Source organism: Salarias fasciatus, chromosome 23 (genome assembly GCF_902148845.1).
Source record: "Salarias fasciatus chromosome 23, fSalaFa1.1, whole genome shotgun sequence".
NCBI classification, from domain to species: Eukaryota; Metazoa; Chordata; class Actinopteri; order Blenniiformes; family Blenniidae; genus Salarias; species Salarias fasciatus.
In genome coordinates, this window is record NC_043766.1 from 22,202,210 (window position 1) to 22,219,933 (window position 17,724).

Consider the following 17,724-nt stretch of genomic DNA (forward strand, 5'->3'; position numbering starts at 1 on the left):
ACAGGAAGTTACTGTTTCAATGTTGAGGGAAGAAGCATACAGTAGAGGAAAAGCCATTAGCCTCTGAACTGTCCAGAGTACAGGTGTTTCCCAGAGTGAAAGTCGAGCTGGGGGGCCGAGCCGGACACCCTGCCAGTCACTCAACAACACAACCAGTCATTATTCAGACAACCGACTAACCAACAGGCTTTTCACTTGCAGTTATTAAACATGATTCTACCAGCAAGCAAGCATGGAGGAGAGGCTTTGGAGGGGGTTATTGAAAAAGCAGGAGAAAAGGAACAAGAACAGCATAAAATCTATATGCTACACTTGAAAGTTCCGGGTCTTGTCGTTATTTCTTTATTTCTTTTTTTCTGGCCTGGATATCTTTATTAGCATGAGAAAACACCAAAGGAAAGTCCAAAGAAAGAAAACATCTGCAATGAAGAATGTAATAACCGGAATTCATCATTTCAGATACCATTCACAACCGCCTGCTGCGGTTCCAACTCAAACCTTCACATTTCACCCACATCCAAACCCAGAAATACCCCCTTTAGCACTTTGAAAATCACAACCGCCCAACCTTCAATCCAGACACTTCACAAGTCACTCCTGTTATTGACAATCTTGCATCAATTTTAGGGGGGGCTCTTATCATGACTGACACACAACCTTTCTACACTGTCAGATCCGAGAAATATTTCGGCCTTTTATGTGGATCGATTGGCCAGTTTGGGGCAGCCGAGGGGAGGAGAGGCGGAGCACACAAAAGGTCAACTGTAGCTCTAAATCATTTGAAGATTCTTAATGAAGGGTGTGTGGCAGACACACCTGCTGGCTCCATTACTGGGTTACAGGAAGAGGTTACCGTGTTGATACAGGGACAAAAAGGCAGAGCGGAGGAGGAGGAGAAGGAGAAGGCCAGAAAAAGACACAACGAGTGAAATTGCCCTAAAAAGATACATTTTATTCCAAGAACACTTTTAGCAAGGTCATGAGGGACCACTGCCCATTACAGCTCTTTTTTCCAATCACTGTGCATTACAGATCTTTTACCCTCAACGTTGGGAAATTGTTCTGCAGTTACATACATGTGATGTACCAGAGCGCTAAAGCTGGGAGGAAAATATCAAATATTTATGAAATACACAGTAAGACTGTTTCGTCCCCAGAGATTTTATATGTTACCCTGATTGAAAGAATGCTTTCTGTCTGCAAGACATCTGCCTACAGAGCAGGTTACTGAAAAAGAATATTTATTTACTCTTCACATACCACTGTCAACTCGCAACAGGAAGGGTCATTGGTCCCACCTGCTGGCCATCAGGTTATTTTATCAATTTGCATGTTCTCCCTGTGCCTGCCTGCAGTATTCTCAATTACTCCTGCAATCATAGAGATGGTGATTGTTGGCTCTGGCCTGGATGAAGATATAAGGAGGTATTGGGCTAGAAGTCTATTCTGTGTGTTGCTGGTTGGGTCCAAATGAGAAGCAGGAGAAAGTACGTTTGGTAGAAGGTCGACTGATGTTAGCTGCAATAGCAGACTGTCTTAAGGGCCACAATCCTGGACTCTGCAGAATACATGGGAATGAGTCTCTGCAACATCACACATTTGCAAAGATGTGCTGAGACATCTCGGCCCATTATCACAATTTTCCCCTTGTTTCTGTACAGCACTTTGTGATTTTATCTGTGAAAAAAGCTTTAGAAATAAACTTTACTTGTTTACAAAATGCACACTGTATGTGCATGTACAGATCAGCAGTAGTGCCACCATCAGATGTTGTACCTTGATCCATTGTCAGCCCTGGTGTCTATTGAACTGATATAGAACATCTTTAGCCAGGAGATTTCTCACATGAGAGGTAAAGTGGGTAGCTTAAATTACACTGACTGGCCTTTGAGCCTGTATGAAAGTAGCTGGATAGTTCATCAGCTAACACCAGTGACCATGGTATATAAATGAGAGCTTTGATTTTAAGTCAGGTCAATGCTGCCTGTATAATCCAGAGAATACGGGCATTATCAGTGTATGTGCACATGGCTGATACAGATTTAGTATACATACAGTCGATAACAACACTATTGCTTTCAATAATGAAAGGATTCACACCAAGCTTGTATTAAGATTTTCACAAGCTTCTCTAACTATGCTTTTTTTTTTTGTTTGTTTTTTTTTTTGTTTGTTTTTAAACGTTTTCAATGAATAAAAATTACTTGAAAGGCTTTGGGAAGGGCTACATTAGGTATGTCTGTACAAAGTATCCCTCACACTTTTGTGTGAGGGATACAGGCAGTATTGCAGGTGTAGAACATAACATACTCTCTCCTCTCTAAAGTGTTTTTTTTTTCCCTTTATACCTCCTCAGGGTGCTTCCTCCAGCTTGGTGGTCAAGTTTGCCGACACAGATAAGGAGCGCACCATCAGACGTATGCAGCAGATGGTCGGACAGTTTGGCATCTTTAACCCAGCCATCGCCCTTCCCTTCAGCACTTACAGCTCTTACGCACATGCGGTGAGTTGGAAAAGGCATATGTAGCCCACGCAGTATAATTAAAATGAACACTCAATAGGTCCTGTTGCATTTATGTGCTTCCGTCATCCATTAGACTGCTTAGCTGGTATGTTTCAGATTTATTCATTATAGTTTTAACAAGCCTTTTACATCTTGACAATATAGTGTCATATTTATCATCTCTGTTTCACTGGTTTGTGCTATCATTTTAACATGTTTTTTTGCGACTGCAGGCAGAAAATGTTTTCTAATGAAACTCATCACATCAGCCTAACTTGTGCTGCTGCTGTCCCAAGCAGTCAGGGGATCAGATACAGTTATTCTCACTTTATTCTTCCAAGCAGTCTCTACAAAGGAAATTGTCTGAACTGAGCCATAGAATATCAAAACTGCATTTCATATGGGTAAATTTTTGCACGTCATACCCATTTGTCAGTATATGACAGTGTCTTTAAAACACACAGGAACTGTGGAAGAACAAACACCATAGGTGGCTGTTCATTTTTCACATTCACATTTAACTTAAATCATGCATATTTGGAATTAAATCTTTTCTTTTGTTACCAAATTAATTTGACTCAAATAAATTTCCATGGCCTGAGGCAGGGGCCTCAGTCGTCTGCACAGCGTCTGACCCAGCTTTAACTTGGTCAGTCTGATTGGATTGTTTCTGATTGAGAGATCAGATTTTTCATTGTACATGAACATTAAATAAAGAGACTAGATTGATGTCCAGGTATATATTGCAAAGAATATCACACACCGTGCATCAATTCCATAATGCTTTGGCTGTTTTATGACATGTGCACATGCTCCCACAACCGTCTTTTCCTGGAAGGCTGTCAGTACAAAAGAAATTTGTTTACTAGGTTAATCAAGCCGGTCGTCTTTCTTTAGAAACTGCATTGCTCAGAAATATTCTCTCCTTCTTCAGAAGTTGATTAGGCGTATGGTATACTTCTTTTTTTTAACAATTTGGCAGCATTGTCTCCTGTCTTTGTTTTGTTTCAACCATTGTTTCTTTCGTCCTCATGCATGGTGTGTCAAGTGGTGGCATCATGTAACAGACGTGTGTTCAAGGTCTTCACATTAGAACAAATCCAATATGGATTTTGTGTGATGCATGATGCAATGTTTAAGAGTAATATATGTAAAATTTACTGCCCCAGTGGAACTTTCATACTCCCTCAGCATTAATCTCAAACTTAAATCAACAAATGTATTCATCTCCTTCAACCCTGGGTATCGTTGTGTTCCACATTCGTCTGCATGGATTAAAAAATCTGAATAAACTAGTTAATGTATTAGAATGTGTTAATTTTCTTATGTTGGGATTGCATGATGATATGCAGAACCAGTACTTGCTGCCATTTAACTTCTGATCTACGTATATTGGTATATTGTGCTGATCAGTGTGCTGCTGAGGTGATGAAGCAGAAAAGCTTGCCATGAATTTATTTTCCAAACTTGGTTGCAGTTGTTCCAAAGGCAAACATTGGCGTTTCCACTGATGTTGTGTGTTAAATGTTCTTTACACCGAAATCAATTTTTTTGGCTCTACACTTTTTGCTTGCTTGGCAAAAATGGTGCTATGTGAAAATTAGCTTTGCCTCCTCGCAGTGCCACTTTCAAATTTTCTCCTCTTCAACAATTGAGACATTGCATTACGCTGAAGATTTCACTGCTCTCAGCACGTGGCCACATGCTCATTTAGTCAGCTTGTACCCCACCATATCTGCTTTTTTTTTAAATTATTTTATGGAATCCTAACATCACCCACCCACCCAGCCACTCCTCCAGGGCATGGCACTGCACACACGAAAAGGACCCTCGGCTCTTTGATGAGTTCAGACAGCCTATGCAGCCCCTCCCGGCTTGTGCCCCCTCTACCCTCTATCACACTGTGTTTCTACTCTGCCCCTCTCCCTCTCACTGCCTCTCCCTCTGGACCCCATGAGACGCTTCAGGGGCCATAGTTGACTCAGAATATTCCACGGGCAACTTATCTGCACACAAACTTTCTTCTTCTCAGGCTGAGCGCACACACATCCTCAAACGCACGCACACACTACCTATTTGAAGGAAACTAAAATGAATTTAAGAAAAGCTTTCCATTTTGCACGGAGATAAAACCCGGGTCTCTGTCACAGCAAATGGCATAAATACACATAAACATCTACAGAGAATTTATTTGCAGTGAAGGAGAAATACAAATTCACCCTATTCTGTTCTTACTTGGATATAAAAACGATATTTTTTTTGCAGTTTCTGAATTGTGAGGATTAATTGTTGATGTTAGCCAGGTCTTGGGGGTTTATCCATTTCCCTCATTTTCATATCACAGCTATGGGACCCACTGTGAAATGTGCAAATTGACCATCCCAGAGTAATTGCGAGGCCATCTCTTGTGCTCTCTCCAGTAAAACTCCCACCTTCATTACCATTCATGAAATGCAGTCCTTTCCCAGGAAATGTAGAGAAATGCAAATGTTTAAGGGGTGGTGGAGGCAGTGCTGGTCTGTGGGGAGACCATTGTGCCCCGCTCAGGTTGGCCATGACTCTTATTTACTGTGGCAGAAACCCGTGTCGTCTCATACAGACGCACACAAGAGTGTAGACACGCAGACACTACACAGAAAATTTCCTTTCTCTCTCTCTCTCTCTCTCTCTCTCTCTCTCTCTCTCTCTCTCTCTCTCTCTCTCTCTCTCTCTCTCTCTCTCTCTCTCTCTCAAACACATATATATGACAAAGAGCAGGATGATGCTAGGAAATTGAGTTCCGTGCGAAGGTAACAAGGGCATGGGGGATACTTCAGCATTAGAGGGAATCAATTACCATTAAATCTAAAGGAGAAACTGCACGTATGTGGTTGCTTGACACAAAGATTATACAGCATGAATGATGTTAGCGAAGGTGAAATTCTCCTTGTATTAGTATTATGAATCACAGAGGCAGTGGATGCCATGTACCTGCATATAATGAATTTGCCAAAATAAAGTTGGTGGAGGAACTCTGAGGCAGAGCAGCCTTAGAGATAAACTCACCCCAACTTTTGATAAAGTAATGGGTTCACAGGAGGCAGCAGTGGATTATCTGCAAGGCCATTGTTTTCAGATCTTGCTTAAGACTTATTAAATGAACGTAAACTCAGTCGACTCGGTCCACCCGGTATGCAATAATGTGAATTAAAGAGAAATATTAGTTATCTTCAGTATGGGTGCCCAGGTTGTACAGTGGTTATGATTACATTAGAATCATTGGTGCTCGCTACATACGAGTGCTGTGCAGTCCTGCAGCCACCAGGAATGTGCTGAAGTGATACGATGAATGTTTCTTTGCTGCAAGATAAACTACACATATTCCCCCAAGACGAAAAACCTGCTGTGACAGAAAAAGGACTTTATCTCCAAAGACACACTACATGTTCACCTACTCTCCATATACACTGGCCAAGGGAAGAGGAGGTGGCACAGTATAGAATACAGACATGGGGAGAGATGGTTCATATATATATATATATATATATATATATATATATATATATATATATATATATAGCTATAACCAGCAAATACAGTAAATGGTAAATTCAAGGAGCTACTTCTCCACTACAGCAGTGGATAGGATTATAGAGTTGAGCTGACAGCCAGTAAATTGGATTTTAGTCAAACCAGGAGAAGGAGGGGGCCCTGAACACAAATTGGTGGGGTACAACACTGACAACATATGCCAAAAATGAGAAATGTGCCATTTTGACGATAGACACAGACACTGGTGTGCTCTGTCAGGAGACATCCTATTTGCAAAAGGTGATTTCATAGAACACAAGCCAAAGGAGAAGCAGAGAATGAGTCTCCATGTTTGAGTCTAGTGTCAGTCCAGTGATAAAAGTTCCCCAAGAATCCCTGGATGTAAGTAATCAAACCAGTTGTTTGCTACCTTTTGTATTTCCCCCACACAACACAAACACTATAGTTGTACACAGTTTGTTTTGTTTTGAGACACTTTTCTTTGTTCGTTTTATAAAGTGGCATCTCTTTGTGGAGCCAGCCATTTTAGCTTCACTATGTCTGTAGGTACAAGAGCTGCACTGTGACAAGAGAGAAGTTTCAGATTTAAAGATACCTCCAGCACTGTGCCCTTCTTGCCTACCGAAAAGTTGAAATAGATTGAATTTGAGATAGATAAATGAGAGGAGAACAAAAATCGTTTGACTTGGTGCTAATAGTGACAGCGTGTGGGTGGATGAGAGAGATGATAGCGGTAAACTCACATTAGGAAATATCTCCCCCTGTTGGAGGGACTCACATTCAAACAGAGGCTTTTCACAACACATCACACGAGAAATGATGGTAACAGATTACTGCGTCATTTGGATGTACTGTAAACTGCCCACACACTCATCAGAATGTGCATGACCTGAATTTGCTGTATTTTACTTATGAGGCACTGCCACTGAAAGTCTCTGTAACTGTTTAGACACACGCACATGTGCACGTGTGCACACACAAACACACATATACACATAACAAAGTGCATCAAAGATGAAAACCTATTAAAATCTTTGTGTGGAACTACAGCCTGCTAGCTTGGTGGTAACAAATGAGGCCCTTGAGCTTTGGTCTTCAGTCTTCAGTCTTTTACCTCACCTTATTGACCCAGTGTCACCCACCCTCGCTTTTTTTACTCCCCCTTTCTGTTTCCCCTTGCCTATGCCTCTCTCTCTGCCTCTCTCTCTCTCTCTCTCGCTCGCTCTCCCCCTTCCCTCCATCACTGGCTGGTTGGCCTATAAGGGGTCACATGTGACAGTGCTGAGAGTCAGCGAGTCACAGAGCAGCGCTACAGAGATAATTGCCATGTGATAAAAAGGTGATTGCCTGCTGGCACCAGGGGAGAGTAATGCCATCAGGTTGCAATAAAAAAGCAGATGTCTGACACTAAATGAATGCTGCTGGATCCCTGGCAACTTTCTTTGCTCCCTTTCATCTCATGCACTTCTCTTTTGTCCCCCTTGTTTCTGCCTGCCTTTTCTTCCCTTTTCCAAGAAGGACGAAGAAAGGAAGAAAAGGTTGTGTCTGTGATGATGAAGACTCAGTTGTGCTCATTCTCTGCTGGAGACATTTGCTATCTGTTGGGTAGTGCATAAATAAAGGAATGGGAATGGCTTTTGAATATAATGCCTTTGAAATTTTGAAAAGGGCGAAAAAAGCATACACATATGAAAAGTAAAATGGAATGACTTTGAATATCTCTGTCAACATAGCCACTCTGCCTCCTGCGCTTTATTTTATTTCTGTTATCAAAGCCAATTTGTATTAACCAGTGCATTCCAACATAATTACATGCTTGAGTTTCCAATTTGCTGGATTTTAATTTGGAACGAAGCATCAATGAATGCCCGAGTTGTTATCCATGACAATCTGACGGATGGTATTAAGGATTGCATTATCTGAGACATGCATTGGGGAAGAGGATTGGATTCTGGACACAACGGTATTTGCTCTCACTGTATTATTGCTGCATCCAGACCTGCATCTTGTGTAAGGTCAGAAGGCCGAAAAACGTAACAGGCTGTGAGCTTATTAGAGTCACTACAAAGTCCTCAGGACTGTGTGACAGCAGCATGCATATCCTCAGAAAAGACCAAAAACAAGCTCATGATGAGTGTGCGGAGTGACTGTGGAGTTTATCTGTAATGCCCACCCAGTTAGACCCCCTCATCTCGAAGTTCAACCCTATTCACATACTAATAGGGAGGCAATCACAGCATTGACGAAGCAAGCAAGCCTCAGAACCTCCAGAACCTTTTGTTTGTTTCTTTGCCATTACTTTTGTTTAACTGCTTGTTCTGTTTCTGTCTTTTTCAGCTTTGTCCCTTTAAAGACTCAATTCATCTTATTTGGAAAGGAATGGATGATCCCCATTTGTCATGTTGATAAAATTATGTAAATGACAAGCAACGTTAATAGATAGCACTAGCAAGCATGTGGCTAATGGATGAGACGACAGTGCTGGGCACTCGGCAGCAGGACAGCAGCTTTCAGGTTACCTGACAGGGCCACTGAGGGAAAATAATTGGCTTTTCCGTTGCTGGGTCCCCATGCAAATACAAGCAGAGTGGCATTCTATACCTCCACTGTCGTCATTAGTATTAGTGCCACTGGCAGGAGTTTGATTTCTGCTTATACGAGTCAGTTTCAGGCCACTGCCATCAGCAGCTCCCTTGACACATACAAGCTATGCAGTATTAAATAGATGCAGAGGGGCAAGAGGTGTGTTTGTATGCCTTCACCACACAGGTTTGCATGCCTGATGGGCAGCTACACAGCCCACAAAGATTATTGATTCCCTAGATAAACCCACTGGTTCACAAGCTGCAAAAGCCATTGTACAACGCTGGATTTTCTTCTGAATTAGACATTCAGCCTGTGGTTTGCACAGGGAGAATTTAAGCTGAGTGCAGAAGCTCAAATAGTCTCCATCACTCTTCATGCATGTTGTGTGGATTGGTGTTTGTGTGGCTTTTTGTGTAAGTGCGGTTCGGGGCAGCGGTGCATGTGAGCATGTCCTATGCATAAGAATAAACACAATGTCGTCTGCACTTGATGAAAAATAGTTCAGCTCTGACTTTCACTTTGTGCTAAGTAGAAATGTAGAGTGAATGAAAGGCCATTGATTATATCTCTGTATGAGATCATCCAGTAGGCAAAACTGACTAACGTTTACTGACCAACATATTTTATTACTAACATGGCGTGAAATCTTGTGTTACTGCATTGTTTCAATGACTCTGTGTCTTGCTTCAGTGTCAACTCCAAAGAAACGTTCACTACTACTACTTAAAGAATTTTTTTTTTGGTTTGTTTGTTTTTTTTGACAAACTCTTCAACATTAAAACTGTGGTCATTTAATGATGTTCCAGCTTCAAATATATTCTGTTTGCGGAGTATCATCTGCAGAGAGGACTTGCAGTTTCTGGCTGAATTATAAAACAAAGCAAGTTTTAAACTCTGGATGGATGTCAGGCTACAAACAGCAATCATCATTAATACATCAGAAAATTTTGAGATGAGTCCTGGGGAAAAACAGACACAAGTGGGAACAGTCTGTGGCATCTTTTTCAGCCAAACACAGTATTGTGAAGTTTGACAATTATAAGGAAAAGCATTGCAACTCTACAAACTTTGCCTGTTCCCTGAGCTCAGAGATAATGTGCACATGTCAACGCCTTGATTTGTATGAGCCCAACAGACAGCTATTAAATCGTTTCTGGAGCTGGTGACAGGCTTCCTGCTGGGAGGATAGACAGATTCACTAAACATAGGTTGACAGGCTTCTTTTTTCTTCTCTTTCTTTTATTCCGCTCTACTTTCTCTGTACTTCCCATGCACTATCCATCCATCAACCTCAACATACATCCCTCCCTCTCTGCTACCCTTGCTACATTTTGTTCTCGCACCCCTTCTCCTGTCTTTGCCTGACTTCTTGCAACTTACTATATTTTTCATTACCATCTGTCCTCCCCTCACCTCTCTCGAACCCACGTCTCCCTCCTGTCCTCTCTCTCGCTCCCTTGTGCCATCCAACCATCCTCTCCTCCAACCATCTTTCTGTGTCCCTCTTCTTTAGCTCATGCAGCAGCAGGCAGCCATCATGGCAGCAAGCCACGGAGGTTACCTCACACCAAGTGTGGCTTTTCCTACCACGCAGATCCACCAGATGGGGGCGCTCAACATCAACAGCCTCCCACCCACCCCTATGACCCCGGTGTCGGGTGAGTTTCATCAAACCCTGGGTGAGCACAGAGTTTCATTCCCTTTCCTCTTGCGTGTTTGTGTGTTTATACTGTGCTCGTGAGCGCCACCTGTGTGTTCAAAGTTCAAGTTCAAAGTTCAAAGTTAGTTTATTTGTCAAATATGCCATACATAAACACATACAGCACAAATGAAATTACAGTCCTCTCGGACCCACGGTGCAACAAACAAATAAATAAAATAATTTACTAATAACAGTAAAACACAGAAAAGTTCAGGCCTGAGGTCAGTGGCGGGGGGCAGAGACAGGGAGTGGGGGCAGAGCAGGGAGGGAGTTTAGCTTCCTGACTGCCTGGTGGAAAAAGCTGTCCTTGAGTCTGCTGGTTCTGGCCCGGAGGCTCCGCAGTCTCCTAGCCGACGGCAGCAGGCTGAAGAGGCTGTGGGCAGGGTGAGTGGGGTCACCTGCGATCCTGGTGGCTGTGCGGGTGAGGCGGGTGTTGTAAATAGAGGAGAGGGAGGGGAGAGAGACACCAATGATCTTCTCGGCTGCTCTCACAATGCGCTGCAGGGTCTTGCAGCAGGACACGGTGTCTGTGGTATTTGAATGTTTGTGCGTGTGCACGCGCTCATGTGTATGCCATGTCTGAGCGTATGTGTGTGGGCACTGTGGAAAACATACAGCTCCATCACAACCAAAACAAAGGATGCCTGCTTACTGGTAATCCAAAATTATTCCTCTGGAGAGAAAGCAAGAGTACGATGAAATAATGCATTCATTGGGATTTGCATGTTTATGTTGTTTGTGAACACTGAAGATATTTGAGGTTACCGTCGTAGCTGCAGAATGAGGAATATCAATAAGTGAGTTTAAAGATAAGGCGCTAATTTCCCCATAGTATTTTGACCTTGTACTTTGAAGCACTTGAGCATGATCTGCATGCAGTTGGTTTTGTTTTCCATAACAAACACTGTCTATGCGGATGCATTACAGAGGAAAGGGAAGGACTTTGAAACACCTACCCGCTGCATAAAATTTGCTTGTTCAGCATTGCTTCGTTTTCCTTGAGACAGAAGAAACTTCAGGATTTTCCACTCACCAAAAGCATGTTCCTAAATAAATAATACAGCATCTAATACAGTATCTAAGTCTTTGTTGTGTTTCACTTTGTCAATATTGAGTTTTTGAGGTGATATTTTTTCAGCAACTTTAAACCAATCATTGTGTGTGTGTGTGTGTGTGAGAGAGAGAGAGAGAGAGCCATCATCCATGCAGTAAGGCCTGTTTTGTCTTTCATTATAAGCATCACAGGAATTTAGTCTCTACAAGCTTGCAGCGCTTCATCGAATTCTTGCCAAACTGTAGTTTCACAGTTTTGTTATGAAGATAATTTTTGGCTTTGCTGAACACATTTCTCAGTTGTTAGTTGGATATTAAAACAGGACAGATGAAAGACTAGACGTGGACATAATCACCACAAGATCCTCTTTATTGTGTTTATCAGAAATGTCCCCATGTCTATCTCAAGCCAAAAACACTTTTTTTTTTTTTTTTAATGGAATAAGATGATGGAACATGCGGTGAATGCACGTACTGTGTGTATGGGTACACAATATTGTTTTCAACATTGAACAATATATCTGGAGAGGAGGCCCATTTGTCAGCTATTCATAGTGATGTTTTCAGTGCAAAGTGTGCACTTTTGGGCGGGCATAATCAATCTGAGACAGTGATTAGAAGTGGAGCTCAATCTTGCTGAGGAGCTCTTATTTTGATGGGTATAGCACTGACAGTATTGCAATTCAGATCTTTGTGTTCAGCTTGCATACCTGTATTTTGCAACACAATAGTGCTGATGAAAGATAGTGCAACTGTACTGCAAGAAACTCAGATGGCGGGTGAGGGTGGGTGTTTGCGTAGAAGGGCTTTGTCCTCCAGTCTGGTTTTTATATTGTTTGTGTTGTCGGTGTATGCTTTTTGAACTGTAGTCCCTCAAAAACAGAGCTCATGTCTTTCTCCAACACAAACTGTATGTTGTTTTCTTCAGATATCTAGAAAATTTCAAAGCTATATTTCTGTCAGATCATTTTGGTTTCCTCTATTTTTCGAGAAAGGTGAATCCATTTAGTTTATGCAAAGAATGAGAGAGAGAGAGAGAGAGAGAGAGAGAGAGAGAGAGAGAGAGAGAGAGAGAGAGAGAGAGTCTATTGTGTAAATCTGATGTGTGCGAAGGGGTACCATTTATCTACTGTATGTCCCCGCCTACTGATTGCCTTTTATTATTGAATGTAATATATTATTAACCCTTGAAAGACTGAATAGCTTTCATGAAGTTTCAAGGACTATCATAAATATAAAATATTTTCCCCTTCTTTCATTCATTAATATGAGTGTGACTGCCAGCAGCTGCAGGAGTGGCCGTCTGTTTCTCTGCACTGGTATTCGCAGCTATTTCCTCCCTCCTTTTTCACAGTTGTGACTATGACTTATTTAGAGTTCATTGAAGGAATACATAACGTTACTGGCAATGCTGTCTGCATAAGTAGGCCAAGAGAGTCTGACACTACTGAAAATCTGTAGGATGTCTGCCACGAGTCAGTGGAATAATTCATTCTAATATCGGAATCTGTTTTAGGGTGTAGGAGCAGAGTGCTTCCCCGCTTTGACATAGGTTTAATTTATGCATTAGGTGTCTTGTCAGCTAAATAAAGATCAAAACAAATCTATACATTTTGACATGTGGTGGCTGTGTATACACATATAGAAAGGCTGATGTCCACTTAAATGTCCAACATTTATTCTTTTTTATATTGATAGTCTTTCATACGCACGTTGCTCTGCAACATAACTCTCTGGTGATGGTTTAATAAATGACAAGACTTTGTGTTCTCAGGGTAAACACAGGAAAATTTGTCTCTAATTTAAATGATCCGTATCGCCCCTGTAAAATCAAAATAATCATGTTTGAAAGCAGGCCAAAGTACAAAGAGGCTCAGAGGTTAAGGGGGTTACTCTGAAAACAATGAGACATCCATTTGATCAGCAGATGCAAGGCATTTAAGCTTGATGGTGCATAAGCCGTTTGCCAGATGGTTCAGCTGATTAGAGCATGTATCCTTACAATGATGCATGATGAAGCTTTTGGAAAATAATGTTCACCAGGTGCCGCTCCCCGAGTGCCGCAGAAATAATAAAAGTTAAACAAAACAAGAGAGAGCAAGGGGGGAAAATAGGAAAAACCGGGGCTGTTGGGGTTTAGGAGGCGGGTGTGAGTGTGAGCGAAGACAGGAAGGCAGAAATGCATCCTACTGGGTGTATGTAGTGAGGAAAACGCGGTGTCAATGATGCTTTGTTAGGATGTGAGAAGTGTATAATCAAAGTCCCTCTAATGTTCTGTTGTACACTGGAGCTCTACACTGAAGACATAACGCACAAGTGCATATTACACAAAATATAGTGCAAATGCTCCAGAAGCTGAGACAACGTCCCCACAGCCAGGCTGGATCTTCCACAACATCCCCGCTGGATTCAAATACGATTACAACACTAACGCACAACGCTTCAGCAGTGACAAACACCAGGAAACTAATGAGCTGTTTGACACAGCAATGTTTCTTAATACCACTGCTTTAGTTACATGTTGTGCAGACACATGAGTTTGAAAATATATTCTCATACAAATAAATACCATAGATAAATAAGGAAAGAGGTATATTTTCATTAAAATAAGTGACTTCAGTTAATAATCAGTTCTATAGGATTATATCTAGAATGTTCATAAAACAGTGTTAGTGTGTGTTTTTGTCATTCTTAGTTGATAAAATGAAAAAAAAAACTGCCAGTTTAAACAGCACCTATTGCCACCTCACAAATTCCATGAATCTCAAATTAAAGTGTGTAGTTTTTTGACAATATGCTATCTCCGTGCCTTACTGCCTGCAAGGATTTGCAGAAAGCACACTTTTTGCTTAGACCAAATCTGATCTATGTGTAAAACTGAGGTTTGTGCAAGCAGTGGAGCTTCACAAGCTGCCCAACTGGTCTACTCAGGGATCTGAAAGTCATGCACTTTGCTATGGTCAGTGCGTTGCATGCATATTAGCCTCAGAAAGAGGCTGGAGCAGACTGCATGACAGACCTAGAGGTGTGGAAAGTTGCTTTATGAAGTAATAATTGTTGGAGGGCAGAATTTCAGTCAATATTTAAGTCTTATTAAGGCAACAATGATTGGAAATTATTTTTGCAAGGATCTGAGTTACATTCAGAGAGGTGGGTTAAAAATGCCATCTGGCTATGTGCATAGGACACTGAAAGTGTGACAGAAAAATAGATTGCACAGTCTTGAAGTATCTTTGTGTGCTGCCCCTCAAAGGCCTGGAGACCAATTTCTTCTACCTGTCCAACACGATAGTCGTTGACCTTGTTTCATATATGAGTAGCAGCTTGGTTGAACCTTTTGTCCTTTGAAGTGTCATTGAGATTAGAAGAATGGAAATAGATCAGCCAAGTGGTGCACTACATATAGTGAGAGGACTTTTCAGGTTTTCGAGTTTGGTCTCAATTTAGTCGGGAGAACAATATGAGCGCTATAGGCAAAGGGAGGCATGCATATGTGTTTTACAGACCACAACTCATCATCCTACTGAGATATGAGGCCACTGCTGCCAAGTTGTCGCTGGTCTTGGTGAGATGTTGATTTGGACATTTGGAGCTAAAACTACATAACTCTTCATCAGCACTGCAAGAAACCTGAACCTTTTTGTAGCTCAAGCTTTGACTCACAATATACAGAATTCAGATAGAATTAACTGATCATTGTTGTATTGGGTCAAAGCATTTAAAAACATTAAGCGGAAGCTGATTTTTACATCCAAGTAGTAATGAATTACATCATTAGCATCAATAATATATTATCTAACACACAGCGCACTGTGCCTCAGTCCCATCACTTTTTCCTCTTTTTTTTTTACGTGTTCTATATGAAACAAGTGTTTACTGAGTTGAAATATAAGACACTAATCCACAAATGCATTTTGCATCAAAATTGATTTTCTTTAAACTAGATACTTATTACCTTTCTAAAGGGCAGGTTTCAAAGTCACAGAGATCTTCTCAGTATGCCTACTGGCCTTTGAAAAAGCTGCCCTCCCCATAGCCAGATTTATTATTCATTGCAGACAGACATTTTCTCTTTCACTCTAAATGCATCACATTTTAAATCAGTTAGATGAAAGCATCTGTTTTGAGTGCTTATTACTTGTTCCAGCAAAAGACAGTCCTTGTGCTAATGACTGCACTCTCCAGTACGGGTATAGCATTCCTCGTTGATTTGAATGTATAATTAGCATAATAAATACTTCTGTCGCAAGTGAAGACTACTTTCGTGAGGCAATCATTGCAAGGAGCAAATCAACAGTTTTCCCATCTAAGAGGAAGCCTGCCAGAATATGAATGTAATTTTGCTTCCCAACATAAATACAGTATGTGCAGTGTGACATATACGTATACATACTGTTTAACCGTGTAGCCGTCCTTTATGCCGTAATAAAGAATGGAGACTGGTAGTTAAGAGATGCCTATGCAATATGTAATCTGCTGTCCTGTAGATTTGTATTCACCCATGCCAGAGTGGGGGAACATGTCATTATTACAGGCCGAAATACACTGCGCACCCTGACAGCTACATGTATATAGACACTCTCATGTGTGCATTGTAAACAGGCTATGAATACAATTTTCCACAATGCAAGAACTATATGTCCACTGAGGTATAAAATGAAAATGTGTGGTTATGCTCTAGTTCAGGATGGGAAATGCCAAGCCATTGCGACTGACAGGAACTCTTTGAGACTCCTCCACTCTGAGACTTTGGACTACTAAAGCAGTGGAATGTTTGAATTTTTTTCTTAATTTATAATTTAGTGTCCATGTCAATATTGTTTTGATTTTTGTTTTGTTTTGTTTTTTTCTTTCTTTTTTTGTTTGTTTTGTGCATCACAAGCTTGGTACATGCATGATCCAGTGACGTATGTGATGAACGAGAACATTCTTTATTATAGATTTGTCAGTAATTTTAGGACTGGGACAGATTTTTTTTTTGTCTTGTAAACAGAAATACAGAGAAATTTGTTTACTGAATTAAGACCTACAAGCAAGGAGCCACTCCTGTGTACACAAGCGAGATTCAAACCCCTCACCCTTTAAACCCTTTTCTTCCAAACGCTCTTGTTGTTTTAACCTCCATGAGCGGTATTCAGATTTACAGTGAAAGGATCAAAGAAGGTGACAGAAACATTTATCAATACTGAAGCAGTAGAGATTTACAAATATAAGAAAACTCTATTGACATCAATAATGATCGATTACCAAGCTTGGTCTTTCCTTCCTAAATAAAAATTCCAAGTAGAATGCACATGTTTTATACAAGTCAGTATAAACTATTTATTTTCAGAATTAAAGTTATGATATATGATATCTTTATACAGCTAAATGCAGTCTACTTCTTCTTAAATAAGTAATACTTGGCCAGCTCGATGAATTATATGATTTCATCCCTCAGATTTTCATGCTCATTTCCTACTGTGACATCTCCGTAATGATATTTGGGCTGGACTCATAAGCCCGCAACTGTTGCCTTTGTCATTGGTTTTCCTTAATCACAGGTGTGAGATTCTACCTTTGACCGTCAAACTTCTATATTGCACAGAAGTGGTCCACAGAACCACCCACTATGGCTACCAGTACTCCTACTATCACTACAGCTACTACACATACATGGACATGTGCTCCCGCGGCACCGCTAAGTCTTGGAAAATGAATTTGCCTGATGATGGAGAGGGTGCATTATCTGGTGGTACAGTAGAGTGCGTGTGGCCCGAGCAGACTCGCTGTCTCTAGCCCTCAGAATAGGAGCAGCAGTCTCCTGGGTCCTGGTAGGAGAATGGGCTGAAGCTGCAGTCTAATTCATCACAACTCTGCGGGAAACAAGCAATTGTGGGGAGGCTTCATAAAATAAAATAAAAAAAAAAAAAGGGGAACCAGTGCAAAAGACACAGCAGCTCTCACTGGACCAGGCAATTCCCATGGTCACCGTAGTTGCCTACCAAACTGTCAGCCTCCTTATGGCTTAAATGCTGAACCAGGGAGAGAAGAAGGGAAGGAAAGGAAATGAAAGGAAAGGAAAGGAAAGGAAAGGAAAGGAAAGGAAAGGAAAGGAAAGGAAAGGAAAGGAAAGGAAAGGAACTGTAAGACTGAAGGAAAATAAAACTCAGGAGTAAAATATTTAGAAATGAAATAAGTGAAAACAACACAATAAGGAATTGGTACAGAAAAGACAGCAAAGGAAATGGAAATAAAAAGGAATGAAACGGAAGATGAAGAAATTAACTTAGATGAAGGAAAGGACAACAGAAGAAAATAAAGAAATTAAAATAAAGGAAGCAAATTCAAGGAAATTAAATAAAGGGAG

General features: G+C 41.0%; 1 protein-coding gene across 8 annotated transcripts in view; it reads left to right on the plus strand.

Moving 5' to 3' along the window:
• celf5a (cugbp, Elav-like family member 5a) overlaps window positions 1-17,724 on the plus strand; it is a 194,631-nt gene that overhangs the window by 169,230 nt on the left and 7,677 nt on the right. For 4 of the 8 annotated variants that reach the window (XM_030082630.1, XM_030082629.1, XM_030082631.1 and 1 more), the window contains exons 6-7: window positions 2,357-2,503; window positions 10,134-10,278. In XM_030082630.1, the coding sequence (XP_029938490.1) occupies window positions 2,357-2,503; window positions 10,134-10,278 (292 nt within the window). Of the gene's footprint in view, window positions 1-2,356; window positions 2,504-10,133; window positions 10,300-17,724 lie in introns of all 8 variants that reach the window. The other 4 variants (XM_030082624.1, XM_030082625.1, XM_030082627.1 and 1 more) reach the window with 2 other exon arrangements.